The 27,140-nt window shown below is 40.4% G+C and overlaps 1 protein-coding gene across 3 annotated transcripts in view; it reads left to right on the plus strand.

Annotated features, from left to right (window-relative positions):
- Vwa3b (von Willebrand factor A domain containing 3B) overlaps positions 1-27,140 on the plus strand; it is a 174,464-nt gene that overhangs the window by 31,529 nt on the left and 115,795 nt on the right. For all 3 annotated transcript variants that reach the window (XR_011365209.1, XM_069988478.1, XM_069988477.1), the window contains exon 8: positions 15,406-15,507. Coding sequence is in view for 2 of the 3 variants with exons in the window: in XM_069988478.1 (XP_069844579.1) it covers positions 15,406-15,507 (102 nt within the window). In the remaining variant the exon portion in view is untranslated. The remainder of the gene's footprint in view (positions 1-15,405; positions 15,508-27,140) is intronic.

Genomic DNA, 27,140 nt, shown 5'->3' on the forward strand with positions numbered 1-27,140 from the left:
GGATCACATGCAGTTTGAGTTCAGTTAAGGCAGAGAAGTCTATGAGACTCTGTTTTCAAAATAAGCAGCAAAAAGCTGGGCTGGAAGTGTCATCAAGTGGTACAGCATCATATGAACAAGCACATGCATAGGCCCTAGGTTCAAACCTAGGCACTGGCAGAAAAACAAAGTAATTTAGGCATTGATGCAGATATCTCAGGCTTTGAACTAATTAGTAAAACTGATAGTGGACTGGTTTGAGATTGCCCACAATGCCATCCTCTTTAGACTCAGAAATTCAAAGAGCTTAGTAATAGAATTAGCACCTAGACTAAAAGTCACCTCAGCTCTGGGCTCCAACTTTAAGCTAGAGTGTCATACCTTGTAATTGTGGGGAAAGAGGAGGCAAATTGCAAAACTATTGCATGTAATTTTAACTTTAGCATGTTTTATATGTACAACTCAAAATAGCTCATAACCCAAGAACTACAAGAGTGGTTCCAGGGCAGGGAACAGTGTTTCCTTCACTGAAAAAGGCTCACCATGCGTGGTCTCCATCATTAATCAACCCACCATTGCTTTTCTACCGAGCATGAACAGAGCTAAGGCCTCTCCTAATACAGTACTTACTAGGCTGAGCAACTGTGATTGCCAGCCCTTGCTCACTGGACAGGACCAGCACAATGAATAGGCTTCACTATGCTCATCATCAGATTTTGCTTATGAGACAAGAGGCAAAGTTTTTGTGATGAATACATTACAGGCAGGAAGAACTGGGTAATAACAAAAGGCAATGTGTTTCTGAGTATAATACTCTTCGCAAAATCATATTAGAAAAACTGCTCTGATCTACCAGCATTATTCTTGAGTTGAAAAATTTAGCTGTAAAAATTTGGCTAGTTTTACCTTTGAAAACTATACTTTTTGTGTATTGGAGTAAAATGTACGAACTAAAACTAAATGTTTCAAAACTAAGTTTAATTTACTTAGTATCAGGTTGCTATGCTTAAAGAGGAAAAAAATAACCAAGTATTGTTCTTGGCAGACACTTGTGGTCTTTAATTAGATAGTGAGCTAACTGGTCCATCACTCAGGCCTGGCATTACTGCTTTGTTTCTAATCTCCAATTTAATTTAGAAGCACTGATTGGTGCCTGTTTATAGCTGTTTATACTGGCAACAGGAGCTTGTCTCAGACATCTCCTTCCTTTTCCCCAGAATTCAGTTTATTTCAGTGCATGGAGCCTAAGCAGTTGCACTTCCAAAACTGTTGCTACAAACGAGGCAGAGTCTTGCTCCTTCTGACAATGGGGTGCCTTGTATTACCACTACTCAAGACATGCTGTTGGTTAGTTAACAAACATTTATTATCTTTTGGTCTTTGGAGTCCATCTAGAGTGAAAGAGAGGAAAATACAAAGAAATGAAAGACAGTTTTCCTAATCCAGGAATTCTATAGACTCTCAGAATGTTGTTTTCTAAATTTATGCTTTGTGGGAAAGAATTGCTCCTTTGCCACAACTCCAAGAAGCCAGTTAATTTAAGAGCCACCCACCAGCACCTCCTTTCCTTTCTGCCCTGACTTCTCACTGTCATCTGATAGGCTTTCTGCCTGGTTTTCTACCTAAGGCAGAGAAGCTCTTTTTCCCTGCCCCCATCTTGTACTCATGGCCTGGCTCCTTGTTTAATTCTTGGTTCTCAGCAGCAGTGTAGCCTATCAGTCTGTCTTGGCACTGGGCAGTGACAGACTCAGCTCAGGTCTTGGATCAGCTAGTGTAACCAACCCCTTAGAATCATGCTGAAAAAATCTAGTGGATCCAGGTATTCTGTATCACCTAAGAACATGTGAGGCATAGAGAAACTCATCAAATTCTCTTTTAAAAACTAAGTTGAATTGTTAGGAAAAAGAGAGCTAGTGTAAATTCTGATTACATTTGAATAAATGTGTTCTGATTTAGAATGAGAGATCCTTCCACATTTGTCATTTGAAAGTAAGAGATTTTGCTGAGTTCTGGGTATACAATGATGAAAAAAGGAGGTCTCTCAAGAAGCCTGTTTTAGAACAGCCTATTTGTGAGACAGGTAAAATGACCTAGCTCTCTCCTAAAAATATTTGACTAAGAATTAGCTCTGTTAAGTACTGTAAAAAGCACTGTTAAATATCTTGTAAGATATCCTGTATTCAGACACTCTGTTAAATACTGGGAATGTTAAAAAAGAAAAAAATTATAAAAATAAAAGCACTGTTAAAGACTATTAAAGCATGGTTAATATTAATGATAAGCTTTTGTTGTAAGCACCTATTTGTAATGTTTATTTTTCCTTTAAATATGTTGTGGGTTGGGTTTTTTTTAACTTTTAAATTGATAGTTTTTAGACCTTTCCTTGATGCCCCAGCTGCCTTCAGCAGAGAACTACCAAGCAGCTATCTAGACTGCCCTCAGGGAAGCCTGGTTGCTTGAGGAAGCTACATGGCAACTATAGCTGCTTGCTGCTGAAGCACAGCTCCAGATATTCAAATAATATGATTCTGGCTCTGGTTAGAGACATTGTGACTATATCATATCATGGCAGATGGCATAAGCATGAATATATGTGCTAAAGTCTTGGTCTTCAGTGTGGTAAGGTGAAGGTAGAGGGATTTCAAGAAGGGCTTTGCCAGGATCACATCTCAAGTGGTAGAGCATTTTCCTAACAAGCACAAGGCACTGAATTCAAAGTCCAGTGCAATCAGAAAAAGGGGGGTGGGTAGTGAGGGTGGTTAGTGGTACTGCCCAGAGAAGAGATTAAGGTTGTTCTGCTGGGAGCCTAGTTAGTTGGCATGGAAGAATTGTTATTTAAAAGCAAAACTGTCCTCTCTTCCAGGCTCTCTGACGTCCTAACTGGCTATGTGCTCTCTTCCTGGCATATACATGCCTTCAGATTCCTAGGCCCTACTCATCCAGAAGGTGGGGATCTGAGAAACCTCCCAAGCCACCTAAAGCATTCCAGTTATTCTTTTGGTATAAAAGTTCACACATTTTTAGTCTTAACAAGTGAAAACAGGCATGTAAACAAATTATTAGTATCCAAAAATTCTTAGACAAACAAAACTGATGGTTTCTGGGAAGAATATTCTCATATACTTCTGCCCTACAGAAATGTTTCTGAAGAAGTGAATGCTGTTTTCCCCTGCAAAAATGCTAGAGACTACCTGCTATTCCAACTTCTGTATTTGGAAGTATTGGGAATTGAACTCCAGGCCTCTTGCTTGGGAGGCAGGCATTCTGTCTTTTCAGCCATGCCTCCAGCCTCTTTCTGCCTTGGATATTTTTGAGATAAGGTCTTGAAAATAGACCTTCTTTTTGTGTTTCTCTATCTCTCTGGGAATGACAGTTGCATACAACTGTGCCCAGCCATCTTGCTACCTGTGAAGCTGGGATAACAGGTATGGACCACTGCTCTCAGTCATTGAGGTAGAATCTCAGAAACATCTTTTTGCTTAGGCTGGCCTTGAACTGTGGAGGGAGCTTCCAACTTAGTTTCTCAGTATCACACTCTGAACTCTCACTAAAGCAACCTAAGAGCTAAGACTGTTTCCTATTTGCTTGTATTTCCAATTCCCATATATAATAGGCATTGAGTTTTTTCTTGAATAAATGAGAGTGATAGTTCTCCATATAGGCTGTACTACCGAGAAGAGGATATTAGAAAATAATTATTCATTTGGTATCTATGTCAGTCTCCTGTGTGTTTGAAGAGAGTCTCTTAGAACTTGCTCAGTCCTGAATGACCTGGCAGAGCTATGAGCAGACCCCATTATGTGGGTAAGACCCAGCCTCCAGTAGCTTGTCCATATGACCCATCTCCACAGAAAACCTCATGTTATTTGGCATTGGTGGCTCACATCTATAGTCCTAGCTACTCACGAGCTAAGATCTAAGGATTGTAGTCCAAAGCTAGTCTGGGCAGACAACTCTGAGAGACTCTTATCTCCAATTAACCAGGAAAAAACTGTAACTGAAGGTGTGGATCAAGTGGTAGAGTGCTAGCTATGAACAAAAAGTTCAAGTGAGAGCATGAGATCCTGAATTTAAGTCTTATTACTAGCAAAAATAGAGGATAGATCGATAGATCCATAGATAAGCATCTCAGTCTCTGTCTTTTTGTGCATTGTAAGTTACTAAGACCTGAAAGTTTAGGCCTTTTTGATGGAAAATCTAGAAAAACAATATTTTTGTAAGTTCTCTTAAATTTCCTATGTCATTAAAATGCCCTTTGGATTGATTTCTTATAAATAGTAGTAGCTTATTCCAAGTAGGATGTATTTATTTGACTAAATTATTTTTTTTGCACTTGGTATTTATGAATTAATTCTCTATCCCTTTGTCTAGGTCTTCGTCATCTGCTTCCCAGTAGCATTCTAGAACCTGGGTTTGTGATTTTTATTGATTTAGATGCATTCAGACTAGGAACAGGGTTTTGTTTGCTGTGTTCTTAAGTTTACTAAGTGGATATTAGACAATTATGTTACATTACTTTTGTGTTTTATGGTGTTTCACTTAGAAGAGATAGGACCCAGAAGAGAATCCTACAACCACAATTTAGATTATAGCTCAACTTGCCCATACTTTGTATTTGAAATTGATTCTACAAAATCCTGTAGGCCCTTGTGAAATGTGTATAATTATTGGCATAAGAAAACACTAGATGTATATCCAGATGGTGGATATGCATCTAATGTATATACCTACTATATTTGCTTTAAATTAATGAACAGTTAATTTCCATCCATGGAGCTGAGTGCAGTGGCACACTGTACCTCAGTGGTTAGAGGCTGATCAAACTAGCAGGTGTTTGGACAGACTACTAGTAGGTGTCTAATTACCTCTCAACAGCAAAAGTCTAATACAAGCAAGTTGTAATGTTTTTATTTATTTATTTATTTATTTATTTATTTTTTGGGTCCGGTGGTGGGGCCTGAACTCTGGGCCTGGACGCTGTCCCTCAGGTCTTCAGCTCAGGGCTCGCGCTCTACCACTTGAGCCACAGTGCCACTTTCGGCTTTTATCTTTTTGCATGTGTGGTGCTAAGGAATTGAACCCAGGGCCTCGAGCATACAAGGCAAGCGCTCTACCACTGAGCCACCTTCTCAGCCCCAAGTTGTAATGTTTTTAATATACCTAACATTTTAAAAAATTTTACCTCTTTCCATACCTTTATGTACATAAAGTACATGAGGTAGCCCATATTATATATGAAGATCCATATTACAATTTTAGATCTCTGGGAATTTTTAATAACTTCACAGGGTTATTTTTACTTTCTTTTTTAAAATAAGTTTTTTATTGTGAAAATACTGTACAGAAGGATTACAATTACTTGAGCAAGCATTGTTGCCCCCTCCTTTGTTTTACCCCTATCTCTGCTGTCCCACCTCCACGACTACACTCCCTCCCCACCCCCTGCCAAAGTTGTAAAGTTCATTTTTCTTTTTTTTTTTTATTGTGAAAATACTGTACAGAGGGGTTACAATTATATGGGCAAGATAATGAGTACATTTCTTATCAAGCATTGTATTCTCCTCCTTTGTTTCACCTTCCCATCCCATCCTCCCCCGCCCCCACACCCAATCCGCACCCTCCCCCCCCCAAAGTTGAAAGCTCGTTTTCGACATAACGACTTGTACATCTCATTGTTGTAATGGGTCCACCTGTATTCCTATTTAAACAATTTGTTTTTTCCTTTCCCCTCCCCAAATTATACCAACATCAAATACAGTGAAAACAGGGGTTATACCATGGGGGAGGGACATACAAAGCAACAACAAAAAAAATCACCTTATAAATACCTTAGAAACCATAGCAAGAAAGAAAAAAACACTTGTGTCCTTATCTTGGGGTTCATTTTGCTTAACATCATCTTATCTGATCTTTTTGGCTTGTCTCAGACGTATACTAGTTATTGCAAATAAGGGAAACCATGAGACCTATGATTCTTTGGGCCTGGCTTACTTCACTTAATAGATTTTTTCCAAGTCTTTCCATTTCCTAACAAATGGGGCAATGTCATTCTTTCTGATGGAGGCATAGAATTCCATTGTGTACATATACCACATTTTCTTGACCCACTCATCTATTGAGGGGCATCTGGGTTGATTCCATGTCTTGACTATGGTAAATAATGCTGCAATAAACATAGTTGTGCTGGTAGCTTTAGTATGGTCTTGTTTGTGATCATTTGGGTAAATGCCCAAAAGTGGGATTGCTAGGTCATGGGGGAGCTCTATGTGGAGTCTTTTAAGGAACCTCCATACTACTTTCCAAAGTGGTTGAACAAGTTTACACTCCCACCAACAATGCAGTAGGGTTCCCTTCTGTCCATGTCCCCTCCAACATCTGTTGTTATTAGAGTTCTTGATTATAGTCATTCTAACTGGGGTGAGGTGGTATTTGAGAGTTGTTTTGATTTGCATTTCTTTTATGGCTAGGAGAGGTTGAGCATTTCTTCATGTGTCTATTAGCCATCCTTCTTTCCTCTTCAGAGAAGTTTCTCTTTAAGTCTTTAGCCCACTTATTTATTGGGCAGTTGTTTCTTTGAGGATTTGTTGCTGGGGATTTAATTTTTTGAGTTCCAGGTATATTTTAAATATGAGACCCTTGTCGGTTGTATGGCTAGTGAAGATCTTCTCCCACTCCGTGGGCTTTCTATTGATCTTGCTAGCTATGTCCTTTGTCATAGAGAAGCTCTGCAATTTCATGGATATCCCATTTGTCCAACCTTTCTTTGATTTGTTGTGTTTCTGGGTCTCTCTTAAGAAAATTTCAGTCTGTGCCACAGAGACCTAGGGTCTCTCATATTCTGTCCTGTAATGTTTTCAGGGTGTCTGCTTTGACTCGGAGGTCTATAATCCATTTCGAGTTGATTCTGGTGCAGGGTGATATATAAGGATCTAGCTTTAGTTTTCTACAAGTGATTAACCAATTTTGCCAGCACCATTTACTGAAGAGGCTGTCTTTCTTCCATTCTATTTTTTTTAGCTCCCTTATCAAAGATTAGATAGCTATATGTCTGTAGGTTCATTTCTGGGTTTTCAGTTCTATTCCAGTGGTCCTGAGGTCTGTTCTTGTGCCAGTACCAAGCTGTTTTGATGACTATGGCTTTGTAGTAGAGTTTGAAATTTGGCATTGATATTCCTCTAGCACTGTTCTTTTTGTTAAGGCTTGTTTTTGCTAGTTAGGGTCTTTTATTGTTCCATATGGATTTTTGGATTGCCTCTTCTATTTCCTTGAATAATGAGGTTGGAATATTGATAGGTATTGCATTGAATTTGTAGATAGCCTTGGGAAGTGTTGCCATTTTCATGATGTTGATCCTTCCAATCCAAGAACATGGGAGGTTTTCCCACTTTCTAAGTTCTGTTTTGATTTCCTTTTCCAGGTTTTTAAAGTTTTCATCATAGAGGTTCTTCACTTCTTTGGTTCCGTTAATTCCTAGGTATTTTATTTTTGTGGGGCTATTACAAATGGAGTTGCTTTCCTGATTTCAGCTGCGCTCTTTTCATTGTTGGCATACAGAAAAGCCATTGATTTTTGAGGGTTAATTTTATACCCTGCGACTTTGCCAACGTTTCAAAATAGCTCAAATAATTTGGGAGTGGAGTCCATGGCATTCTTTAAATACAAGATCATGTCATCTGCAAAGAGGGAGAGTTTTACTTCATCTTTCCCTATTTGGATCCCTTTTAGGTTTGCATCTTGTCTTATTGCTGTAGCTTGGCATTCGAATACTAAATTGAAGAGAAGTGGAGAGAGTAGACATCCTTGTCTCATTCCTGAGTTTAGAGGAAATGGCTTTAGGTTTTCACCATTAAGTATAATGCTGGCTGTAGGTTTGTCATATACAGCCTTTATTGTATTGAGGAATGTTCCATGGATTCCTAATTTTTCCAGAGCCTTCATCATAAAAGGGGTGTTGGATCTTGTCAAATGCTTTTTCTGCATCTATTGAGATAACCATGTGGTTCTTATCCTTGCTCTTGTTGATGTGATGAATTGTATTGATTTGTGTGTATTGAACCAGCTTTGCATCCCTGAAATGAATCCTGTTTGATCGTGGTGTATGATTTTTTGGATGAATTGTTGAAGTCGATTGGCCACATTTTGTTGAGAACTTTTGCATCAATGTTCATCAAAGAAATGGGTCAATAGTTCTCTTTCTTTGATCAGACCCTGCCTGGTTTTGGGATGAGGGTTATGATGGCTTCATAGAATGTGTTGGGTAGTGAGCTTTCTCTTTCAATTTCATTGAAGAGTTGGAGGAGTATTGATGTGTCTGCTTTGAAGGCCTTGTAGAATTCCACTGTAAATCCATCCAGTCCTGGGCTTTTCTTAGATGGGAGGTTGTTTTTTCTTTTTTAAGACAGTCTTGCTATGTAGTCAAAGCTGATCTCAAACTCATGATCCTCCTACCTCAGATTCCTAAGTGTTAGGATTAAATGTTTATGCCACTGTGTTCTATCTAGTTTATTATTTTTTCATATATTGCTTTTTAAAAATTGAAACCCTATGCTAATTTTTCCTGAAAATACTTTTTTCATTTCTTGGTTATATTGAGGTCCTTTTAGATCTGCATGGCTGAATAGGAATTTAGGGCTTAAGCAGACAGGAAATTCACTACTCACCTGGGCTAGTCTTTCATGAAGCAGTGCTGAGAGATAGGAAAAGGGCCAGAAGCAAATCATCTTCTTGGTGAGACTAGAAGGTGGTCCAGTGTTCAAGAATTGCTAGGGATGGTATTGTTTCTGAATTGCTCCCTCCCAGGGCTACATTAAACTGTCCCTCAAACAGTGCTACTACACCTACCTGTCTTTCTAATCATTTTTCCCTTTCTAGCTTAGGAATGACATAGTTCAGGTACTTGGGGTTGGATAGGGAGACCTTGCATCATGGTGACTTAAAAGGAAGTGGCTTACTGCTTGCCAGCATGTCATGATTGATGCTGGAATACCTACCGATATTCATATGTTCAATTTATCTGCCTCTGTTCCATACCATTCAGACAGATTGCTTACAGCAATAAGAGCTATAAAGTACAGAGCAAATGAGTACTCAGCAGGTATTCAATAATTATCTTCTTGTCATAGGCAAAATAAAAACAAGGATAAACCTTTTTACAAAAAAAAAAAAAAAACCCACTGGATCCAGGATTCCACCTCACACCAGTTAGAATCAAATAACAACAGATGCTGGAAGGGGTGTGGCCAAAAGGGAACCCTACCACACTGTTGGTGGGAGTGTAAACTTGTTCAACCACTCTGGAAAGCAGTATGGAGGCTCCTCAAAAGACTCCACATAGAGCTCCCTTATGACCCAGCAATCCTACTTTTGGGCATTTACTCAAATGATCACAAACAAGTCCATACTAAAGCTACCAGCACAACTATGTTTATTGCAGTATTACTCACTATAGCTAAGATATGGAACCAACCCAGATGCCCCTCAGTAGATGGATAGATCAAGAAAATGTGGTATATATATATATATATATATATATATATATATATATATATATATATATATATATATATATACACACACAATGGAATTCTATGCTTCCATCAGAAAGAATGACATTGCCCCATTTGTTAGGAAATGGAAAGAATTGGAAAAAAATCATATTAAGTGAAGTAAGCCAGGCACAAATAAACATAGGTCCCATGGTTTCCCTTATTTACAATAAAAATTAGTATACGTCTAGGATATTCTTATCAGATGAGCAGAAAAGGTCAAAAGCTATGTACATATGACCATATAAGATGATGGTAAATGAAATGAACTCTAAGACATGGACACAAGAGGTTTTTCTTTGTTATTGTTTTTTTTAATGTACTATATGGTATTTTTTTTGTATGTTCTTCCCCCTATGGTATATCCCCTGTTGTCACTGTATTTGATTTTGGTATTGTATATATGTGTATTTGAATTAAGGAAGGGAAGGGGAACAACAGAATGGTGAGTCAAAGGACAAGGGGGGAACCAATGCAACAGCGAAATACACAAGACAATATGTTGGAAATTATCTGCACAACATGGTGGGGAGGAAAGGTGGGAGAAAAATGAGGGAAGGGCAACAAGTTTGACAAGAAATGTAGGGGCTCGGAAGGTGGCTCAGTGGTAGAGTGCTTGCCTTGCATGCATGAGGCCCTGGGTTCGATTCCTTAGCACCACATAAGCAGAAAAAGCTGGAAGTGACACTGTGGTTCAAATGGTAGAGCGCTTACCTTGAGCTGAAGAGCTGAGGGACAGCACCCAGGCCCAGAGTTCAGGCCCCACGACCAGCAAAAAAAGAAAAAAAAAAGAAATGTACTTATTACCTTATATAACTACAACCCCTCTGTGTATCACCTTGACAAGAAAAACAAAAAGACATGATACAAAAAAAAAGACATGATCTATATGCTTAAGATGTTCAAAATCCAGTGGACACAATCTAGTCAGCCTGTGTAGACACACACAGCAGCCCCAGGCTGCATGCTGAGTACAGGAGGAGAGCCAGAGACTACAACTACCACTGGTGCAGAGTGGCCAGTTGAGCTGTGAGCAGCTGCCTCCTCAGTCCTGGTTTGTGAGGGATTGCTTTAAATTAGCCTGGCTTCAAGCTTATGTGTGTAACAGTGTCGCTATCACTCATGTGTCTTTGTGCTCCTTGAAATTGTGGCTGCAGTGACTGCCAGGAATTTTATACACTGACAGTGTAACTAATGGTGTGGCCTAAGAGTATGTCCCAGAATCACAGATGGAAAACAGTGGTTGTGGTGGGTGCATTCCATAGGGATGGAGAAGGAGGAGCAGGAGGAAAAATCACAGTTTTCTGGGTAGTTGAGCAGATTTGAAGGTGATAGGATTAGGAATGGGCTCTAGATGTCTGTAGGGGCAGTGCTTAGTAGGAGGAAAAGGGCACAATTTTAGGGGAGTGTTGTGGGGAACTTGAACCCTGGACTCAGTACATTTCACCTGCTCATCACTCTGTCCCCAGCACCAGCAGAACTCACCCAATATGTAGAAGGTGTTCAGCCCATCTTTGTTAAACAAATACATGAATCAACTGGATAATTACAAACAGGGTTTATCCTGTAGGTGAAATGCAGAACATTTGACAGAGAAGCAGTGTTTGGCAGCAGATACTCTGTCAGTTCTTCCTCCTGCAATATCAAAACTTGTATGTCCCAGGTCTCATTTCATTTGTCAGTCTACCCAAGAGAGATGCCAATGCCAGGAACCAAAAAAAAAAAAAAGACCCAGCAGCTTCAAATGATGCCATTCTTAAGGGATTAGCATTTAACATGAACCTTCAAATCATTGTCCTACACTGAATGGGAAGGTCAGAGATTGCAGCGGGGCCTGTTTGATTGAAGGCTCTTAGATGTCTCCACAGACCTCTGGGATGTCTCCACAAATGCATGCTCTGCTTTTGTGTAATACAGGCCTCAGTTGTCTTATTCCTTGGTGTTCAGGACCCACAAGTCTTCGGTGTGGTTTTGTCTCCTCTCTGGTTAAAATTCATAGAACCCTTTGACCCCAAGATTTCCTGTGCCTCATCCTCTATCTTCTTAGATTTCCTGTGGAGCTTTATTCCTCAGCTGTGGCTCTGATGTATCATAGCTAAATCCTGTAAAACAGACCACAAAAGTGGCAGCACTAACTGGGCAACCATAGTTGATACTTGTAATCAGGAGTGTTAAGATCTGAGAATTGAGGTTCAAAGCCTGCATTGGGCAGGAAGATCTGTGAGACTCTTATCTCTAATTAACCACCAAAAAGCTAAAAGTGGAGCTGTGGCTCACATAGTAGTGTGGCATCTTGAGCAAAAAAAACGAAGGGACAGTGCCAAGGTTCTGAGTTCAAGCCTTAATAATGGCATCAAGGGAAAAAAGAAGAGGCACCACCTTCTTACTGCTGCTAAGCAAAAAATCAAACCTGTATATTTTGAGATGTGCTTTTATAAAGACGTCTTTTTTCTTTTTCATTAGACTTTTTTTTTGTCTTTTTAAGCAAAGCAAATTAAATGCTTAGTTTTGAGTTGTTTTGCTCTCTAAATGCAGCAGAGCAGCTGCCTGAGTACAGTGTAATAACAATTCTAGTTCCTGCTCCTGCAGGATCATGTCCCCATCACTGCTGTCCCTAAATGGTCAAGAGCTAAATTGTTGGAAACTTTTCCTTTAGATGCTGACCTGTGGGATACTTTCTCTTAACATGTTTATTGACACATCTAAAGACACATTTGAAACTTTTAGAGAATCCTGCTACTTATCACCTTACCCTAAGGCAGGCAGCTGGACATCATCAGTCTTGGAGTAGCTAGGAGTCCTGTGGGCTCATGCTCCACATTTAGCAGCAGTATATAATATTTTTAAGTTCTATTGTAGAGATTAGCACACATCATGTTTCAATCCTTGGGCGATGGATGGCCCCAAGGCCTTGCTTGCTGACCATCCATTTCTGTCAGGGATTTGTTACTTACTTCTTCAGGAACAGAGCTATTAATACCCTCATTTGAACTAGCTATCTTTGGGAAGGCCAAAACCCTAATGTCTGCTTACTTTTGCCTTACCCTTCTTGACAGTTTTAAAAGTCAAAAACACGGACTCTGATCTACTAATCTGTCTTTGTGGTTTAAGATCATTCTGTTAGTTTTGAGTGAACAGATCTCCTAATATATATCCCCTAAACTGAGTGGTGGTCCCAGTCACTGAGATTTTAACATCTCATGCATCTATGAGCTATTATATAGACAGACTTGGTTAGTGGAGATCTTATCAACAGCTGAAAGAAAGGCTACAGGGCCCCTTTCTAATCATCTATTCCATTTTCAGGGCTATCCTGTAGAGCAACTGGTTTGATATAATTAAACACACCTGGCTTTGGCTCCCTGCTCTGCTACTTGTTTGCATGACGATGGAGAATTCACTCTGCCTCATCTTACTCAGCCATAAATGACTTCAGAGTTATGGTGACAAGAAATGAGAAAAATGTTTAAATGGCATGTAACTGCTATCCCCCAAAGGTCTTATTAGGAGCTTGGACTCAGCTTCTGGCTTTAAGGATAACATTATTGATGAATTCTGAGCCATAGTCTGTGAAATACAGGGTTTCTCTTTCTAACTGTTTTTAGTGGAATGGAATTTTAAAATCAGAGACCATATCTGCTATTTGTTTTCATGATCATACTTATTAGAAGCAACCTCCAAAGCAAGGATTTCCATTACCTCCATGATACCTAAGTAGTGCCAGCTGGTACCTGGTTCCAAGGATGTCATTGGAGATGGGTATGTGGCAGGAACTCCAGTAGATGGGGGAAGGACTAGCAATTGTGAAAGTCATCTTTCATAAACATCCAGAAATTGTCCTTCCTCTTTTTACCTCTTTAAAAGAAACTGCTGAAGTTTGTAACTTGACTATAGGATACTAAGATATTGCTATCTATGGTCTCTTAAGTAGCATGAAGAACAGACAGGAAGTGAGTGGAAAGGGCACAGTTTGCAACATGCTTTAATGCAGATTTGGAACTTATCCATAGTAATGAAATAGAGCTGAACGGGGGCCACTTGCTCCAGATGGTCCAGCTAGCCCAGCTTCAAAGAAGCTCAATGTGACAAGGACTGCCTTCTTCCAACCAGGTCCACTCCCCTTCCCCTTAGGTCATAGGTCCAGTTTTACTTAGTGTGCCTGCTGAGAAGCCACATTTTTCAGTTTCCTTTGTAGCCAGTTGGGGCTCTGGCCTCAGTTTAAGTAAAGGAACTTTTGTGTAGGACTTCTGAGAATGGTGCTAAAGAACACTGACTCTATTAGGGGTCTTATTTATCCCTCTGAATTCTGATCTCTAATGTGGATGTGTCCCTTGGCATTCTAGAAACTATCTTGAATCCTGAGTCCTGAGGTGACTCTTAGTACATAAGGATGTGGTGGAGTGACAAGACAGAAGAAGCATGGATCTTTAAAAATAAACAATCTTTTAAAAAAGTTTTAAAAAGCTAACCTTTTGTTTTTTCCTTCCTTCCTTCCTTCCTTCCTTCCTTCCTTCCTTCCTTCCTTCCTTCCTTCCTTCCTTCCTTCCTTCCTTCCTTCCTTTCCTCCCTCTCCCTCTCCTTTTCCCTCTCCCTTTCCGTCTCTGTCTCTGTCTCTCTGTCTCTGTCTCTGTCTCTCTGTCTCTCTGCCTATATTAGGGTTTGAACTCAGGGTCTGGGTGATATCCCTTAGGTTTTCACTCAAGGCTGGAGCTCTACCACTTGAACCATAGCTTCACTTTCAGTGTTTTTTGATGATCAGTTCTTGGCTGATTTGGCGTCAAACTGTGATTCTCAGATCTTATCCTCTTGAGTAGCTAAGATTATAGCTGTAAACCACCAGTGACTGACTAAAGTTAACCTTTTTGTTTTGAGATAACTGTATATTTTCATGCAGTTATAAAAAAACAATACAGAGTTACCCAAGTACCCTGTACCCAATTTTCCCCTCAGTAACATCTTGCAAAATTATAGTGCAACATCTAGCTAGAGTCATAACTTTGATATGGTTAAGGTCCTCCTCTTTGTACTTTGATTGCTATCTCCCACCTCTACCCTGTCTCTATATCTTCCTTAACCTCCGAAAACTACTAACAGAGCCTGGACTTCATCACAAGCCCTGACTACTTAAACATGGAATAAGTTTTGAAAAATAATTATTAGGTTGTAACTATGTTAATTAAGCCATATTTGTTTTTGTTATTTCATATAGCCAAGCCTAACTCTTTTCAAAGACAGCAGAGGTTCAATAAAGATAAAAGAAAGAGAGATTTTAAAAAATTAAAGTAAAAGAAAGACTTGTACAGGATTAGGAAAGAAAGGATTTGGAGCTGCGGATGGGTCTTGCCTGTACGCTCAAGAGACTAAAATTCAGGGAATCACAGTTTGAAGCCAGCTAGGGTAGAAAATCTTGCAGAATCTTCAAGATTCTATCTCTAAAATAACCAGCAAAAAGCTGGGCTGGAGATGGTTCAAGTGGTAGAGTACCAGCCATGCAAATCTCATACTGACTAAAGAAAGAAAGAAAGAAAGAAAGAATTAGGAATTTCTACTTTCAAATACTGAACTCCTTCCCCTCACAATGATGACCTTGATTTTTGACTGTTTTTATTCCTTATATCATTTGACAATCATATATAATTTATCTTATCAAATATTTACAAGAATTTATTGTATCATAAAGTCTATATTTACAGTTTCTGGAAGATAGTACTGCTTTGGAGATTTCAGTTCCTACTCTCAGAAGGAAATTAGTGGGGACTATAAGTACAGAAATGTCCTAGACTCTTGCTTAGAATACACTATGATTGCTAGTATCATGAGAGAGTTCTGGAGCTTTAGGGCCTGTCTCCACTGGCTGCTTACTCTGTTCTTCCCTTTCCAGGGGCTGGAGTCAGAGAGGACGTGTTTCTCATTTGGAGGGAGCTGGAGGAAGCCTGCAGCACACTGGCCCAGGTCCAGAATCTGGTGTCCCTGGCAGACTGTGGTGGGTACTGTTGAGTGTTCCTAGAGGAAAAGGGCCTTAAATGTTAGTAGTTGTGAATGGGGGATTAGTTCCATGTTCCTAACCACACAGAGCTTCTTAGCTAAGCTCTGAGAAGCTGTTGGGAAAAGCCTCCAGAGCTTGCTATAGTGTCTGCATGTACGTGTATAAATGTATGCACACATGAATGTAGGCCACATTTGAATAGTAGTTCAAGCTGTAGAAAGTTCTTCTTCAGGAACTATTTCAAGAGAGGGAAACAGGCCTCTCTAGAACTAGGTTTCCAGTTCTGAGTATTGGGGTGGCCCCCCAATATTGGGGTCCATGATCAAAGAAACGAGACTGAAACAAAGCGAAAGTCAGACAAAGCTATATTTTGAGTCAAGCATCTAGAAATAGACTGACCAGTCAGAGCCATCTCAGCAGAGAGCGAACCCTGCTTACCTGCACGGGCTAACTTTTATAAGGAACAGGCCATGCAGTTAGGCTGGCCACACATAGGTGGCCAATAGTATTGCAACACTCGCACAAAATTGCAGTTATGTTGGGCCACACACAAGTGACCAATGAGGTTACAACTTATCCCTAAGCGGTTGTTCAAACTAGCCTACCACTTTGGTCAGTTTGGCATGTGGGTTTGGGGGAGAGGGGGAAGGTGGGATTTGCATTCCTTGGTAGGGAGGTATTACATATGTGCTGGTTACTGTTACTGATTAGACGTATCCACTTGGCCTCTAGGCTGTTATCAGAGACTTGCAATCCACATTTTCCCTAACCTTGTAAACAACAAGATGGATGTTTAACCAGGGTGGAGTCACATAGGCTCACTGGGTCTTAACATTAAGATTGGGACCCAATCTTAATGTTATGAGTATAGCATGGACAAATGTGGGGAGCAGACAGTGGATGGAAAATTACTAAGAGTAGACTTAGGGGTAAGGAGTGAAAGAATCCATCACGGCCATCCTAGGGGACCACACAGAGGCAAGCACATACAGGAAAAGGATTATTATAAAGATATTTATTAGTGGGGCCATCTTGCCCATGGAGAGGGAGCAATATCATGTCTGCCCCTATCCAGGTAGTAGCTTTATGACTCTGGGGATGGAGGTAGGAGGTCTAGATGGAAAGGGAGTGGCCAGTTATCTCTGTGGGAGCTCTAAGGCAAGGAGGAGGTCAGGTCTGGGTGGGGCTGGGGGCTATGAGCTGCCCCTGGAAAGGTAGTGGGAGTGGCTGAGAACCTGAGGTGGGGAGAATGCCAACAAACAGTCTGCCTAGATTGATTTAAGAGGACTGTTTTTGAAGGCAGGCAGAGTGATCAGACTTCCCCAGGGTGGGGGTGGTTATGGTGGTGGTGGTAAGAAATCATCTGAGTTATCAAGGGTGATTATACCTATGTTGGTGATCTAGCTATACTGACTTGGCAGGCTTTTGGCCAGTGTCTAGCTATGCAGAGACATCAGGAAGTCCAAAGGTTAAGTGCCAGGTGAAAAGAGAATGCAGAAGAGCCTGACTCAAGTTTGGTCAAGGGCAAATCTCCCAAGAGACTTTTGCTTTTAGAAAGCCCATAAAAACTAGAGAAGAACTCAGTGATGGGGTATTTGACTTGGCCCCTCCTAAAGACTGAATCAGACTCATACTATGACTCAATTCCTTTTCTTATCCCTCAGTGCTAGGGACAAACTCAGGGCCTTGTGTTTTCTAGGCAAGGGCTGCACCCCAGCCTCAAGATTTCAGTTCTCATTTAAGACCATCACCTTTGCTTCTTTGAAGACTCTGAATTTCACTGTAAAAAGGGGTACAGATAAAAAAGAAAGGGGTACAGACCAGAGAAGAAACACAGATTGTTTATCTGGAAAGGGATAGGGTAAGGATGAATTTGTGTTATTATTAGTAGAAAGATATCACTAAAATCTACTTGCATTTCGTAGTCTTTAGCTTAGAGCTCTTTTGTGGAATTTGGAATAGTCACTTGTGTTGGGAAAATGGAAGAACATGGAAAAGGAATAGGCTGGACTTGATCATCAACAGGCAAGGACTGTTTATTGAGGAACAGTGAGGGGCACACACTTCCTTGTGAGTTTGGAGGTTGTGCATGGGACTGGGTTTTGGAGTGGGCTTATAGAGATCTTAAAAAGCAGAGAATAAAAAATGGGCTATAATCTCTTGAAGGCCAAGGGTGATGTCCTTGGCCAGGCCCACAATGGAATGCTGGGTGTCAGGGCTGTTGTCTCCTGGGGACTAAGGTAGGAATGACTTACCTGTGTGAGCACACACCTGGTGCTTTGCTTGATCCTGGGGAATAATGCGGGACTCAATCCGTCAATTTGGAATTTTACAGTTCCTACAGGAACCATATAGGAAGAGCTAATGATCAGTTTGTGAGCACACAATGTATGTGATGTGCTTCCCTGGGAACTAGGCTTGGATTTAGCTTATTTAATTCATATAACTCTAGAGGGAATAGCCATTGTTGTCCTAATTTGGCAGCTGAGAAAACCAGGATACAGCAGGAATTAAATAATTGGCCCATAGTTGTCAGATAGTCAGCAAATAGTGGGATCTGGTTTTGAACAGTCTTTTTTCTTAGTTCTTCATTTAAAAAAGTTGACAGTGATGCTACTGTTATTAGTTACATCTATCCTAGCCAGAAAAAAATGAAAATACAAGCCTGGTGTTGATGTGCTCTTGCTCTACCCACCATCCCATAGAAGCACAAGGTATTTTTATTGGTGAGTGACATTGAGACTCTGAGAAGTGTTTTATTTTCTTATCAATCAAAGAATTTTTTGAAACAGAAATTGCCCGAGTTTTACAGTGAGAAAGACCTTGTTAGCAGTCCCCCAAACATCACTACATTGGCTTGAGTTAATCTCTTTTCATCTTAGTTTGTTCTTATTTTAAATGGCTGTTATGATATTAGTCTAGAGGGAGAGTTGCACACATAAGTAAACTAATGCATACTTAGCAACAAGCTGATAAGTCAAATTGGATAGTGTTATGACTTTGGAGTGAGAAAAGCCACAGAGGCATATTTAAGGTGACAAAGGAGTTTTATTTACACTAAAATTTTATTTACATCAGAAAGGGGACCTATGACTACCTTGTCCTGGGCTAGCTACCCAGGACCAAGAGCAGCCTCGACCTCCAAGGCTCCAATGTGCAGCTTCCACCTTTATTAGTCAGTCTGAAAACTCCTATTAGTCAGTCTGCAAACCACCAGTTAGTCAGTCGGCATACCTCCAATTAGTCGGTCTGCAAATCTCCAGATCTCCAAAGCTCCAAACCTCCAAAGGGGAAGGCTTTTTCCCACTTCCTTCCTTCCTTCCTCCTTCTCTGCAGGCCTCTCCTCAGGCCTCTCTACAAGCTGTGGGCCTCTCCTCAGGTATCTTTGCAGGCTATCTCTCTGGAAGTCACAAAGGAAAGAACTTGTCAGACTTATCTAGAACAGCTTTTCACTGAGTCCAGGTAAACATCTCTGCCAGGTAGAGAGGATGTTGATTCTGCTGCTAAGGTATTTTTTGGTATTTTGGAGGGAATGCTGTGGACTGAGTTGTCCTCTCCACCCCCATTCCCCATGTGACTATTTGGAAGTAGGGCTTTTCAGGAGACATGTAAGGTTTAAGTGGTGGTTAGGTTAGGGTGGGGCCCTAATCGAATTGTATTGGTGAGTTCATAAGAAGAGCAGAACTCTCCCCTCCAAAGTACACACAGTAAAAGGCCACATGAGGAAAGAGTGAGAGTCAGCTGGGAAGAAAGGCTTCACTTGAAACCAAGGCCGACAGAACCTTCATCTTGGTGGTCTTACTTCCAAAAACTATGAGAAGATAAAATTTCTGTTGCTTATTCATTTCAACCAATGTTGTTGTTTATGGCAACACAAAAAAACTAACATAGGTGGTATTTAAGTTTTATATAGTTTTAAGGGTTAATGGTTTTAAGGGTTAAGTGTTATTTCTTTGGAAAATGGAAGAGCTCTGGACCTCTGAAATTGGACAATGATATATAATTGTCTCTTATTTCAAACTAACATATATACATTTCCCAAACTAAAACTTGAAATAACTCCAAGCAACATTAAAAAATACTTTGAATACACTCCAAGTGTAACAAGTTGGACAAGAAATGCATTTATTACCTTATGTATGTAACTATAACCCCTTTGTACATCACCTGGACAATAAAAATTTTAAAAAGGGAAAAAAAGAAGGAAAACTTGATCATAGCAATTCTTTTGTTGCATAATCATCTTACAGTTTGCACCCTACCACTTGAGCCAAACAAAACTCCATTCTGATATAGAATAGTCATCTAAGCTTTTGTAACTTTTATTTGTCCCTAGTGGCTGCTCCTCTTCCCACCTGCAGCCCAGGGTTAGTGAGGCAAAGTCTGCATTAGTCTAAGATACTGTGCTTTCTCTCTAGGAAGGTAGGGGCCATTCCCTCAAGTTGACTGCTGAAGGCCTACATACCAGTGGAGAGAGGGTAGAAGCAGAAAAGGGAAGGGGTGGATTGTCAGTTAGGTGGCCTGCATTCCATGGCGAACCATCAGGTGAATTACACACAGACTCCCTATGAATAGCAATCCCTGTGTCTCCCCATCCTCAAGGTTGGCACAAAAGACAGAAATACAGAGGAAAAAAAGCTGCATAGAATTCTCCTTGAGGTTTTATGTGAGTTCTGATTGGCTTATGCATGTAAGGAAGCTATCTGACACTAGGGAAAGATATATTGAAAAAGGATCATAAGGAAAAGGCATAGAGGTCACACAGACCCAAGAGTAGTGCTTGTTTTCACTAGCCTTAAAACTTTGAAATTTGTGGAGATGTGGGCATAGGAAATGGTTATCTTTAAACTGAGCATCTGTCTGGGTATCCTAAGAAATCGAAATTAAAGCAAAAGAAGAGAGAGACAGACAAACAGACAGAAAGTTGTTTCTAGGTAGCATAAGTGCATCTTAGAACAAAGCTTAAAAAGATTTACAGGTCTCTAAAACCATCTAGTATCCAACAGAGTAACAAGTCACAATGATTGGCAGGGATAAAAAGAAAAAAATGGGGTTCTTAATTGAGAGAAAAATCAATCAATCAAAACTGACAAAAGTAGAACAAGATGGCATCTGAGTAAAGTTCTCTTAGCAGACACACCAGTGTACCTTCAGAGCTATTCACCCATCAGGCTACCTTCATAAAGGCTAAAGAAATTAGAAAAGAGACCATCATGACTACTTTTAGTGTAACAAACCAAAAAGACATACTGAAATATGAAAATGTTTGCTTATCATCCCGAAACAACAGCTAACACTTCCATAGTGAATTCTAGTACTTGGCAAAGTTTGAGGAACCTGTCTCCAATATAATACCTGCAGGTAGGCTAGGTGGCTGACTGCCTCTACCTCAGTTTTTCTAACCTGGGTAACAGAAGGGGATAACATAAAGCTAGCACAGGATTTTTCCTTGGAGCTCAGTGACAGACATGCTGTGGTAAAAGCCACCAGCTGGTAGGCCCTAAAGACTATATACATGCAAGAGCCACAGATGGAGTCTTTTAAACTGACCTCAGCATCAGACAGAAGCCTATGTGTAGGCAGACAGAGTCAAGTTTTGGCTGCATTTTTTTCCAGCCTGGAAATAAGTCTACTCTAAACTAGACTTGAGACACCCTTTTCCGTTCTCCCAAAACTATGCAAGCCTCTGCAGCTGCAAGACTCAGGTGAAACCTATCTTAGCATAACTTTGGATGGATAAGGAACTGTTTCTATTCATCCCCCAATCTTAAGTAACACAGTTATTGCAAAGTCAGTGCTCACAGATGGAGCTTGTGAATTGCTCTGGCACCAGGCCTCAGAGACGTGTCCCTGTGAAAAATACTTGAGCTTTGCTCTGCATCTTAGACAGCTGTAGCATGAGTAATTAGCTGAGACTGGGCAAGTACTTGCAGCTGTGAGATTTGGGCCCAACCTGGTTTAGTGTTAGCCAGATGGCCAAAGGACTATCTTTGCAAGCTACCCTCCCTTGGACAGAATAGTATTGTTCTATACCCCATTTGATGAGTAGCAGCTCAGGAACAGCGCCCAGGCTCTGAGTTCAAGCCCCAGGACTGGCAGAAGAAAAAAAGAAAAGAAAACTCCATACACAATGGAGTTTTATTCAAGTACAAGGAGAATGAAATTATGCTGCTTTTAGGAAAATGCAGATTTAGATCATCATGTTAAGTTCAATAAGCCAGTATCACAAAGATAAACCTTTTTCCTCATATGTGGAATCTGGGGGCAAGTATAAAAAAATACATGAAAATAAAAGAGGGAGGTGAGGATAATTAAGAATAATCAAGGGGATAAGTATGATCAAAACTACATTATATGCATTTCATTATGGAAATATCAAATGAAATCCCTTACTTTGTAAAATTAATTTTTTAATACAGGGCAAAGAATTTTAAAATCTATCAGACAAAAGTGTGAAGTCACATTTAAGGACAACCCCATTAGACTGCCAGCAGATTTCTCAGCAGGAACCTTGCAGGCAAGGAAGGCATATAATGATATATTTTTAGCTCAGAGAGAAAATAACTGCTAAGAAGGATTACTATATCCACAAGTCTATCCTTCATACTGAAGGAGAAATAAAGGCCTTCTAAGGAAAGCATTACACTGGTACTTGAGGATATAATCCTTCCATTTAGGGTTAAAAAAAAAAAAGATACCATCCTGAGAGCAGGAAATCCTGAAAGCATAAATCCCTCTAGAAGAGGAGATACACAAAGGAGAAATATAAATCGAACAGCTCAATTCAATGCATTAAAGACAAGGGCTAGAGGTGTGGTTCAAGTGGTAGAGCACCAGCTGTGAACAAGTGAGCAAACGCAGTGAGCTCAAGGCTGTGAGTTCCACCCTAGGAAATATAAATAATAAAATAAAAATAAAATAAAAAAGCCAAATAAAAAAGGTGGGGGTGGATGGGGAAGAGTATTAGTAGTAATAGTTGCTTAGGAGCAATCCATCCACCAGTAATGTCATACAGATACTGAAAGTGAAAGGATGGAAAGTGATATTCCCAGCAAATGGAAACAATAAAGAAAATGAAGCTTACCAAATACTGTTTTTTTTTTTAAATTTAAGATCAAATTGAGACTGGGCAGGGGGACAAAGGGGAAGGGGGAGGGAGAGACAGAGGGGGGCAGTGGGGAAGCAAGAGAAGAAGAAATGAGGGAAAAAGGGAAGGGTAAGAGAGGAGAGAAGGAGGGGGGGGAGAGAGTGGAGGCTAAAAAGCCCCTGAGACTCATCTCCAGTTAATCACCAAAATGCAAGAAATGGAGCTGTGATTCAACTTGTGAACACTTAAGCTTAAGCCCTGAGTTCAAGCCCCTAGGATTGGGGCAGGGTGTGGGGGAAGCAGGAGAAAGGGAAAGAGAAAGAAAGAGAGAGAGAGAAGGAAGGAAGGGAGGGGGATGAGAGGAGGTGAAAGAGAAGGAAAGGAGAGATTAAAATATTAGGAACAAAGTACAAGACTTATATACTGAAAAAAAAATCACAGAACATCAATGAAATTAACATGACCTTAGTAAATGCAAAAATCATCAATGTTCACAAAGACCAAATATTGTTAAGATGGCCATACTTCTCAAATTGACCTATAGATTGATCTCAATTGTTCCACTTTGTAGCAAACATCTGGATTGGTCTGTGTTTATGTTTGTACCCTCCCTCTGCCCCCTGCCTACACACACACCAGTTCTGGGGATTGGACCCAGTTTCTCAGGTACTGTGGTTGTTTTTTAAAGTAGTTATAGGGGCTTGGGAATGTGGCTTAGTGGTAAAGTGCTTGCCTAGCACACATGAAACCCTGGGTTCAATTCCTTAGTACCATATAAACAGAAAAAGCTGGGAGTAGTACTGTGGCTCAAGTGGTAGAGCCTTAACCTTGAACAAAAGCAGCTCAAGGACAGTGCCCAAACTGAGTTCAAGCCCAGGACTGGGGAAAAATAAAGGTGGAAAAAGTAGTTATATAATTGATGCCTATAAAATTGTTCCTCAACTATTTTCAATTTAAATGTTCATTTTGATTTAAGCAGATTTAAATGTGGCTTCTGAGCTAGTTGTGCCAGAAATCCCAAGTACTTGGGAGGGAAAGATTGGAGAGCCCTAGTCCTAAACTGACCAGTTCGAAAACCTCCCTGAAAAACAAACGAAAGCAAAAGGACTGGACATGTCTCAAGTGGTTAGAGCAGCTCAAAACCATGAGCTCAGTCTCCTGGACTGAATGAATGAAGTTTAAAAATTATTCTTCTGTAGTCTGCAGTCCTGTTCGTGGTTTCAGTCTTTCTGTGGGTCTATCATTAAACTGTTGCTCTGCATTTCTCAGTAGTCAGCAGCAGGTGTTATAGTTTAAAAATTCTTCTTGCAGCTGTCTCATTCACTGCTTCATCTTAAGTAATTTTTAAAGACTTCCTTCTTTCAGAATTCCGAGGCCAAAGGGCAATGTGGGAAATGTAAAATGTATCTTTGAATGGGCTTTAGCTCCTCTCCCATGTTCTTTTTCATTATTAATGTTTTATGTTCTTTATTTTTACATCTGCTTCTTTTATGATTCTTTATTTCCTTTTTCTTCTTTTCCCTTTTAGAATTATAGGAATTAGAGAGCCTGAGAGCTGGAAATCATCTTTCCAATGGTTTGTAAACAAGTTGGATAGCCTTCATTACAAGAGATTTTACTTAGATTTTACAGGCTTTAAAGGAGGAAGTAAAATTATTTCAGGGAGGCAGAGTCTGGAAATTCACTAGGATTTTGTCCCATTTTCCCGTGAAGTAAATGATTACAAATTCTAGAATGTTTCCCAAGGTTATGGTGCCCACTTAACACCATCACACATTTATAGACATGTGATTTCAGCCTGCCATTGAGTCCCATGAGCCTCAGCCCTCAATGTGTAACTCCTGAGGCATTCCCAAGAACATTAACCCCTATCTCTGCAGAGAATCAGTTTTGCAGAATATTAGTGGGTTATTATCCTCAGCTCATACATCTTTCCCCTTTCCTGGTACCCGTGATCTGTCAGATATCCATGCTCAGCACATGATAACAGAAAACAGCAGGAAATTAGTATGGCAAAGTGTGTAACTTCTCAAGAGACAGGCTTCTGTTTCATGCCATACGGTCACCACTTTTCCTCTGGCTTCAGACCAGGTCAAGCTTCATGTTACCTTTAGAGGACCTATAGCCCTGCAGATGCAGAGTAGCTCATATGGCTGAAAATTTCACTTACCTATCTCACCAGCAGAAAATACCCAGACAGCTTTTCCTCATAGCTGCTGTCTTTCTCCCCCACTTCCCAGAATTCTGCTTTTTTTTCTTATCTCCTCTCTCCTTTCCCTCCCTCCCTCCTTCCCTCCCTCCCTCCTTCCCTCCCTCCCTCCCTCCCTCCCTTCCTCCCTTCCTTCCTTCCTTCCTTCCTTCCTTCCTTCCTTCCTTCTTTCCTTCCTTCCTTCCTTCCTTCCTTCCTTCCTTCCTTCCTTCCTTCCTTCCTTCCTTCCTTCCTTCCTTCCTTCCTTCCCACCATCCTTTTCCTGAGTTTACTATCCCATGGCACCTATAATAGGGGTCTTGGACAATGTGTAACAAGATATGCTCTGTAAAATACAATCCTCCACCAAGTTATGCAGAAAGACTCTGGAACTAAATCTCTTTACATCATCCAAATCCAAAGCTATTGTAGTGCCCCCCGCCCCCTCCCACACCTTGCTCATTCTCAGAGGTTTAGAGAAGAACTGTCATCAAGAACTCCTTGGGACTTTCAGTTTCATGTTCCTCAACTTTTGCCTAAGGTGCCTGCTTCCGAGTAGCAGCCATTGGCATGCAGTGGAAGCTGGGTTTGTGGAGCTCCCATGGGAAACATCAGACTTTCTCTCTAGATATCTAAGTTTTTTGTTTGCTGATAGTTTCCTTGAAAGGCAGGTAGACTAGCATGGCAAGACCAAGGTGCCAAAGAGCAGCTTTCAGTGGAGGAGGATGTGGGGAGAGCTCCATAATAGGGTTGTAAATCCTTGAAGGTTAGAAGTCCTGGAGAGAAGGGCAGATGAATGAAGGATGGGGAGGGAGGAAGTGGGTACTGATAAGCCATATATCATTTGCTTGTGTCTCTGGCTATCCTGGTGAAGATTTTCAAAAGCTTTGGCCAATACAATTTATACTTGAAAAGTGTTTGGAGATTGATAAATAGGATGGAAAGAATCAGGAAAGTAAATTCTGTGGTATAGATGTGTTCCACCATCTGCTTACCTCACCCATTACTGAAAGAAAATCTTTAGCAATCTGTCAAGTGGAATAGGAAAGCCATGTAAGCAGGATTAGCTGTGAGCTCACACTTCTACAATAAATGAAGGCTCTGTAGGTGAGAATTCATATCACACTCTTAATTAAGATAACTGCAGGGGAAATGGAAGGAACCTCTTAGTAAGTGAAACTAATGAACAGATGATGCCCTTCCTTGCTCTGCCTGGGGACAATGAGGCTCAGCCTCCAACTAGTGTAATCTGTACTGAAAATGAAAAGGTTTCACTGGTTTTCCTTTTTCAGTCTTGGGGCACCCGGGTTCTTTGATTTTAATTCCTCAGCTGCCCCCATTTTACTTTTTGAAAGTTCAGATTGCTTTAGGGTGTTCACCTGAACTCCCTTTTTCAGCCTGTCACTGTATCCCACAGATGTAACTTCAAGGGGCTGCACAATCCTGTCCTGGGATAAGTGAGGAATTAAAAGTTAGTTTTTGCCTCTTTAAAAACCATTGTAACCCCTCTGTACAGTATGTTCTCAAATAAAATAAAATAAAATTAAAAAAAAAAAACCTTCACTGGGATTGGTTTGAGTGCATCTTTACAAGTCTTTTATTGTAAACCTGGACTTGTACTTGATAAAGGGCTTTGTCTTTTCCTATGAAAGCAAGGCAAAACAGTGGAAAGATGTGAGTTGCTATGGAAATAATTGAATGAAAATTCTATTTCCAGTAGGACATACCTCCTTGAAGAGGGGAGAAGCAAGGAATAAAGAGAAGACAAAAACTTAGGAACTGATTAACATAATAAAGGAAAGGTAGTCCTGGAAAAGTTTCTCTAGAGCTGGACATTCTCCAAAAAAGCAGGGTGTCCTCTTTCTGCTACTCTCTTGAGACATAGTGGCTCTTGCAGACAGCCCCAGGATAAAAGTTCTGAGAAGCCTCTGTCCAGAGCTCCCTGAGAAGGGCGTGAAGATACCTTGTGATTCATGTGGAATCCAACTGCTGGCATTCAGGATAGTGCTTCTGGGGGCTTTTGATGCTGTGTTGGCTTAAAGTTCAAAAGCTGAAACAAGCTTCTTTGATGAGTTCCAACTCCAACAAGCTTCAGAGTGAATTTCCTCAGAGGTGTTTTATTAAAATGTGAGAACATGGCTCATGTGGAGTAGCTCCTTTACATATTATCAAGTAATAATTGCTTCCAAAGTAATTTTTCTTTGTCTTATTCTCATTAAATAGCCTCTTAAATATACTGTGAGGGGTAAGTTTGGGTAGTAATTTGTTTCCCTATAGTGAGTGCTATTTTTAGATTACAGTCAGCTTTTTGTATCCTCAAAGTCCACATCTAAGGATTTAACCAACATTGGATCA

Source organism: Dipodomys merriami, unplaced genomic scaffold, assembly GCF_024711535.1.
Source record: "Dipodomys merriami isolate MVZ:Mamm:240054 unplaced genomic scaffold, mDipMer1.0.p SCAF_36, whole genome shotgun sequence".
Classification (NCBI taxonomy): Eukaryota; Metazoa; Chordata; class Mammalia; order Rodentia; family Heteromyidae; genus Dipodomys; species Dipodomys merriami.